General features: G+C 41.8%; 1 protein-coding gene across 1 annotated transcript in view; it reads right to left on the bottom strand.

Moving 5' to 3' along the window:
• The window catches only part of NYAP2 (neuronal tyrosine-phosphorylated phosphoinositide-3-kinase adaptor 2), a 114,471-nt gene that overhangs the window by 1,354 nt on the left and 105,253 nt on the right, over positions 1–7,864 (bottom strand). The window contains exon 5 of the mRNA XM_018555623.1: positions 5,553–5,656. Within this exon, the coding sequence (XP_018411125.1) occupies positions 5,553–5,656 (104 nt within the window). The remainder of the gene's footprint in view (positions 1–5,552; positions 5,657–7,864) is intronic.

A 7,864-nucleotide genomic window follows, 5' to 3' on the forward strand; every position in this document is an offset into this window, starting at 1 on the left:
TGTCAGTTTCAGGATGACAGCGGCTGTGTGCGTGGCCGAGCGGAGGATCGGTAAGTATCATCGATATTTACCGATCCTCCGTGTACAGCACAAACACTGGAGTGATCGTCTGATCACTCCAGTGTTTGTAAATAACTGGGGACACATAGCACTATGAGTCCCCAGTTATGAATGAACAGGCTGGGATTTACATCACCTCCTGTTCATTCATGAATTTCTCAATGGGGAGAAGCACTCAGTACAGAGGCTTTTCCCCATTGAAAATCTGCTTGATAGTAGATATCTTACTATCAGCAGTTTGTGAATGAATGGGAAGCCTCTGTACTGAGTGCTTCCCATTCACTGAGTGCTGAGGCTGCAGAAAAAGACATTGGGGACTCTGTGTCCTCAATGTCTTTTTCTATTTCAAAAGGGAATGTCAGGGGTCTAAACCCCTAATATTTCCCCGAAGCCCCCCAACAGTAAAATAATAATAAATAATAATTAAAAAAAAAGTGTAAATAAAAAAAAGCACAAACCCCCCCTCCCCCAAAACACACATAAGGCCCCGTTCCCACTGCGCGATATGCAAATCGCGCGTTTGTCGCCCGATTTGCATATTGCGCGACATCGCGAGATTTGCCGCGCGATATCGCGTTCAAGCTTGCATTGAGCAAGCTTGAATCGCGACTAAATCCGCTCCAAAAAGGGTCCTGCTGTAGCGACAGCAGGACCCTTTGCCCCATTGAAATGCATTGGAGCGCAATATCACGCGGTAATTTGCCGCGATATCGCTGGAATTACCACGCGATAAATCGCTCAATGTGAACGGGGCTTAACATACACGTGCACCATATTGTTGTGTACGCCAGGCACATGCGCTGCAGTGCGTCGTTTCTATCGTAAAAAACATTAATTTAACTGTGGCAGCGCATGGCAAAGCTTTGTGACGCATTGTCGTGCGTTGTAATACCTTGTGTTGTAATTAAATATATGCCTGTATCATTTTATCACAACACAAGCACCAACACAGCACAAAAACCATTTATAACATAAATTGCTTATTTACAGTTTAGTGTTCCTTAATTTTTTTTTAATAATCCCCTTTCCTCAGCCTCTCATTGATGTGGCAGTATTGCTGACTTTATGTAAAATGTATATCTGGTGGTATTCTGCATAACTGTATTATGATTATACCGGAATGCAGAATACCACCAGCTATACAGGACTACAAATTCCAGCACTGGCGGATCTACCGGGTCGCAGCAGTCTCAATTGCGACTGGGCCTTGGCGTCCCGCCTGTTAGGGGGGGCAGAGAGGAGGAAGATGCCCCCCCCCCGAGATAGTGTCGCTTCTTCTCCGCCGCCCTGCCACGCACAGCATGTACAGGCGGCTGTGCTGCGGGGCTGGAGAGGCTGTCACTAGTCCAGTAGAATGTACTGCAGGCACCGCCAGGCAGCACATTCTTCTGTGTGAGGATCCTCTCCTCTTAGCCCCGCCACCTGGCCGCAGAGACACAGAAGAGGGTCCTGCATGAGAGTCAGGTAAGTCTGGACCGGGAATAAAATAAAACATTCAGGTAAGCATGGGGCTGCAACAGAGATGGGGAATATGCTGCCTGAAGATCACCCACACCAGTTGCACAAATAATTTACAGGGACAGAGCAGAGTGCATTGATTCTTCCTCGCAGATCACATGATCAAACCTATGTTTACACAAGTAGACTATCAACACTTTGTATTTTATTGTGGGGTACTAAATAAACAGAAGATGGGGTGGAAATGTTACCCCCTGCATCTGTTCCCCTGATAGCCAAAACCATAATGTCAGGGGTTCCGTTGGCCAAGTTGTTAAAGGAATTGGTGCACACTTCATTCCACTTTTTTACAGTAAAAAAATATATCAGTTTTGGTTTACGTTGACCCTAAAAGTCACTAGGACAAAAACTGTTTGCAATTTGAGTCTGTTTTGTATTAAATAATACATTTCAATATTTTACCACTAGATGGTACTCATGACACACTTAAAACTAAGGGCTGCTTTTTTTGGTCAAGTGGCCTTAGATGTGTATAAGGTTGATTGTGCACAAATCCATCTTGAAATTCTAACACAGACAATAATCCTGCATATTTGTAGATGCACACAGTGCAATTTAAAAGTCATTTGATCATTTACTCCTCTTTTCAGTAACTGTAGTTCATGCCATGACACAACCCAAGCTGGGGTTTGGGCCTTGTAGTTTCTTTGCAGTTGAGTATACAAATATGACCTACATGCACCTCTCATATAGTGGTGACTATGGTGCAGTATACAGTATGATCACTTGGATGAGGCTGCATGACCTAAGAGAGGTCATCTGCTTCACATGATCCCTTTTTTACACTTGTTGGCTTTAGTTACAATTGTCTGGAAGGGACAGAAGATGGAAAACAAAGAACAAGTAAAAATAAAAAGTCTAGGGGATGTAATCAGAAGAGCAAGAAAATGTACATTGTTGTTACAGGCACAAAGTTAGAAAAACATTACTTGTGATAAACTTTAATTGGAGAAAATATCCAGTGGATTTTTATGTAGGGACTGTACACCTAAACATGAATAGGGACATTCCAAACAATCAATCACCTGGGAAAAATGTCTTATCCCACATTATACACCATTCAGTGCTTGTCTAGGATCCAAAAGCCAGTAAGAAGTACAAACAGACTATCTTAGTTCAGTCAGTGGAGAAGAATGGGAAATTGGTTAACATTTTTTATTACACTAAATTCCGTTGTATGTAAAATCTGGTCTCTTGAAGTTCTCAGTTCTTATTATTATTTCTACCCCATGCACTGTGGGGTTGTTATACTGTTAAGTACAACATTTTTCATCCTCCATATCCTTCCAGTGTAAGACTTCACACAGATGAAGCAGAGACAAGATTGGTGCACACTCTTAAAGCATATTAAGTACTTCACAACACCTGGTTTTCTACCCAGTGCAATGTTAAGGCAATTGGTCACAAAGCACAGTAGCTTAATAAGATGTTTCTTTTGTGCTGTGCCACACTATGTGCGATGTTGCACATCATCATCATTTGGCAGTGATCCTTGGTGCAAAGTAGAACAAAGCCACGTGTCACAGAGTGAGTATTACAGATTCAGAGAAGCAGTTAAATGCTCTATCAGATATATTTTAGGAATAAAGTGTGGATTTAAGGCAGAACTTCACGTTCTAAATATACAGTGGTAATGCACATTTGTGACTGTTTACCTTATACGTTTGTTTAACCAGTCTTGTGATTTACGCACTTCTGTCACACTGTACCGGAAATCTTAAAGAGCACAGAACACCTTAAAGCCAACTCCAGCCAAACATTTTGTTTTTTTAAGTTTTGTACAGGATTCTATTTCTGTTTGTGTCCTTTGGGTGGGGGATATTTACCCTCACTATTTGTGCCAGTAAGAGAAGGCCAGGAAGTGATGGGATACATATCTAATAAGGACAGAGACTGCAACAAAAGCACATTTATTAGGAAGACTAGGGAAAACATAGAATCTGTGTCAGTCTTTTTAATTTCTGTGTCTTTCTTATCTGGTCATACCTACACGTTCATTTCTTGTCCTGACCTAACCAAGAAAGAAAGTGAAGTGAACTCTCCCCACTGAGCTAAAGCAGAGACACCGACACTCCAAATTTGCAAAATACGTCTATTTATTGACGTGCATCGTGGTAAAAAACAACGAACGTTTCGGGGTCACAAAGGATCCCCTTCATCAGGCAAAACATACAGTGTAAGTGCACATAAACACAGCTGATATATAGCCCCAACCCTAATGGCCAATTCTGATTAGGGTTGGGGCTATATATCAGCTGTGTTTATGTGCACTTACACTGTATGTTTTGCCTGATGAAGGGGATCCTTTGTGACCCCGAAACGTTCGTTGTTTTTACCACGATGCACGTCAATAAATATACGTATTTTGCAAATTTGGAGTGCCGGTGTTTCTGCTTTAGCTCACGATTGTTACGGCTGCCACCCGTTGACTACCGCAGCACCCAATTCTTGAAGGGATTCACGCGGTCAGGAGTGCGATGGGACCATGGGCTATCTCTTCCCACTGAGGACATGGAAAGCAATAAAAACGTGACAGAATGTCTTACTCTTACCCACGCTATAGGAAAAAATAAAATGATTTGACTGAAGTTAGACTTTAAAGTCAGTGTGATGTAGTCCTCATATGTATTCAACTATAACATGTTTTAACCTATTAACTATAATCCTTCCCTCAAAGTATTCTAACTTTGTTTATGCAGTAAGCATACTGGGAAGAAACACATTTATGACAGCTTAGAATTAGGCTAAGCAGCATGATCCACGGGCCATAGTCCCTCTCTTCCTAACCTAAAGCCTGCAAACCCTGAAAAAGCATTCCACGTACCAGGACCCAGGAATAGAAAAACAGAACTATGAGCAGCTTACAACTCATAGACTGCTGTGTGCCTAGAATATCTCTACAGTTGAAGACCCTCATAGCTGGAAAGGAGAATCCATGGTATCAGGTTTTGGCAAGTGTATTAGGCCCTTTCTATTTTTGCCTACACTACATCTTCTGTTCCAGGTGCTTTAGTAATAACATCCTTAGAATTGAAAATAAATCATCTAATAGTTTCACATTATTATTTCTTCAGATTTGCAATCCAAGGAAAAGACACCCAATGCACAGTTTGGAAAAATATATCAGCACAACACAACTGAGATAAAGTATTTCGATACTGCTTTTATTCATATTTTAAAGATGATAATATAGGTAGGAATTTTCATGCACAAACACTTACAAGTCACCATTATCATTTTTTTTGGCAAAAGAATAGGCTCAGATTAACCCCCAAACTGGCGGGGGTATCTGCCGAATGACAGGACACTCTGGCACATGTTGGGGTTAATGATATTGGACAGTGTACATCATAAACAGTCTATATTTTTGATTTTTTAAAATTCTTTTATGTCACAAGGCTTACATTTGAGTAGCTGCCATATTTATGGATGGGAATGATGGCTGTGCAAGTATTCTGTATAGATTTCGAACTTTAGTGTGTATTACAAACATGCACCAAGAACCAAGTAAATGCAAAAAACAGTCACACATATTACAATATATCGGGGAGATTTTGAAAAGGTATGTACAAATTAACAATGTATTTACCACAGTAGGCAAGACATTCATCTCTACACAGAAAACACAAGGTTGTGAAATTTATCAAAACATGATAAATTTTTTTTTTTCTTGACAGTAAAAATGTGCACACCATGTAAAAAAATAAAATAATTAAGAAAGTACAAATAGTAAAATGTTACAATCAAATTACAGAATGAGTTAAGTCTGGATCAACACAGGAATTGAAGAAACAGAAAGACAAAGCTCCTCCGTGGACAGAGCGGTGGATGACTTTGTTGACTAATGGCAGACACAGAGTGGACTGTACGAGGACAGACACAGAGCAGACGGCAACAGATGACAGACAGAGAAGTGGAAAGTATTTGGCATGTAGAATCAGATGACGTCATTCACTACTGGGTAACGGTGGTACCTGGCTCTGTAGTTGTTCGTTGGCTTGCCTGAGGGGAGTTACTGAAGGAGGAGGCACACCTGACGTGGAAGCAGATCGACCTAATTTGCAGCTGATTTTCATTTCTACAAAAGGAAAATATCATCAGGTAGACAGAATCAGTGACACTAGAAATTCTGCAAAGTGTAAACCCTTGTCAATAAGATCAAGAACAGCAAGTTTTTTTAAATATCCAGTTATGTATCCCATCCAGTTTTTCGGCATTTCACCTTCTCTTGTGCTTCCTCGTATCAAGTTCTTGATAAACAGGTAAACTGCACTCAAGTCTGTGCTTGCACTTCTTTGGCTACAGAAAGTGTAAAAGTGATGTACCCTTGGGACATGATAACCCTAGAAAGGAGCCCCCCCTCCACCCCATATTTTCATAAGCCTTATCTTGGTGGAAGCATTTAAGATTTATGAACTCAGTCACTGACTTACACGTTACTTACAGGGTTATTCACAAAGCTGCCGAAGGCAGTCGAGTGAATAACCCAGCCAAAGCGAAGTGAGCCGAACGCTTCGGCTATTTACTTCCGGCTTATACGGCTGAGCCGAAATGCAGAAGGACTTCGACTCACCCGATCCAACATATGGATCGGCTGAGCCGAAGCTCCGGCAGCTCACTCGCTGCCGTTCGCCCCCTATTCTCATAGGGGCCAAACGGCAGTGACTAAATAGTGGCATTCGGCTTGGCAGAATAGAAAATTGTTGTTATTGTTTAATGACAGATCAACATCCCCAGGGGATGCTGGTTTGTCATTACAACTGGGCGGAGCCACCAGTGAGATCACAACTGGCTCCGCCCAGCTGTCATTCATGGGAGAACGGCCGGCCCTTCGGCAGGCCTTTCTCCCCTGCTTCGGCTGTCACTTTGGCTCAGTCAATCAGAAGCATATGCCTTCGGCTTGGCTGAGCTGCTCGGCTGCTGTACAGGCTATTGTGAATAGCCCGTACAGCAGCCCTTTGGTTCGACTGAACCGAAGGGCAGAGGCGGCTGAAGAGAGCTGAAGGATCAGCCGAAGCTATGGCTGGATCCTCCGGCTCTTTAGTGAATAACCCCCTTAGTGAAGGCCTGGGATTTACTGTCTGCCCCAGTGCTGCCACAGAGTCAGGTATAATTGCTGCAAGGTGAGGGTCATCTCATGTGACAACCACACTACCCCATCCCGAAATAGGGTTACAGAAGACTCAATATTGGTCAGTAAAAATTACAATATTTTCTTTTCTTTTTTTTTTGGTTGGTCTTTGTATTTAGAAACTACCTGTGAGCTAGCTGTGAATATAAAACATGCACACACTAATAGCATATCTTTGCATTCATCTTCACTACAAATAATTGCATAAAGTTGCACAAAAGGTTATCATTCATGTGTGCCTAGGGCAACATGATTTCTAAATATGGCCCTGGCCTCAAGGGTTGAACAGCACAGTCAATGCTGAACTAATGCTCGTTGAATTGCATGTTTCTTGGTCATACTTCAGATCTGATTAAAATTGTTCACGTTTGAATATGTAAGAATTCATTTTTAGATATCTAAAACAACTTTAGGTAACAAATAAAATCAGCAAATGACCATTGATGTCTAGGTAGCATTGCAATTGTGCAGTCAGAAAGTCTACTAAAGTGGCAATCCATTCGAGTTTTACATGGTGCATTCCAACCAAATACTTTTTGCCAATAACACATAAATTTAATTTCTCAAACCTTTTAAAATTACACACAATTTAGAATTTTAGTTTAAAGTTGAACTCCAGGCAGATATAAAAGAAACACATTGATACAGATCACTTTCATTAATACTGCACAGCATTAAGTGTAATTTTTAATTGCAAGTAGTGTAAGTACCAGACTTTGACCTGGCATTAGCCTCTTGCAGTGCATTGTACAGCAGAGTTTAGGTAGAGTGGGGTAAAGCAGCACATGGAATCAATCATTTGTGCTGTAGTGTGAGAACATGCTGATAGAAGGAGATAGCAAAGTGGCAGAGAGATGAGCTCATCAAGCTCATCAGTCTGCCGCTTCTAATCTTACTGTCCAGTTACAGGGTGAGGGATGGGGAGGATACATATGTTACTAAAATAGGGATGCACTGATACCAATACTAGTACTCATACTCGCCCAAATGCTCCCGATGATTATCTCGATACCAGAACTTGCGGTATCAGGAAGCCGTTCGGCAAATCATTACATGCCGCCCGGCTTCCTGATTGGCCAGGAAGCCAGCTCCATGCTACCTTGTCACCAGGGAGCATGAAGCTGGCTTCCCGGCCAATCAGGAAGCTGGGCGGCA

Source organism: Nanorana parkeri, unplaced genomic scaffold (genome assembly GCF_000935625.1).
Source record: "Nanorana parkeri isolate BGI_ZX_2015 unplaced genomic scaffold, ASM93562v1 scaffold205, whole genome shotgun sequence".
Classification (NCBI taxonomy): Eukaryota; Metazoa; Chordata; class Amphibia; order Anura; family Dicroglossidae; genus Nanorana; species Nanorana parkeri.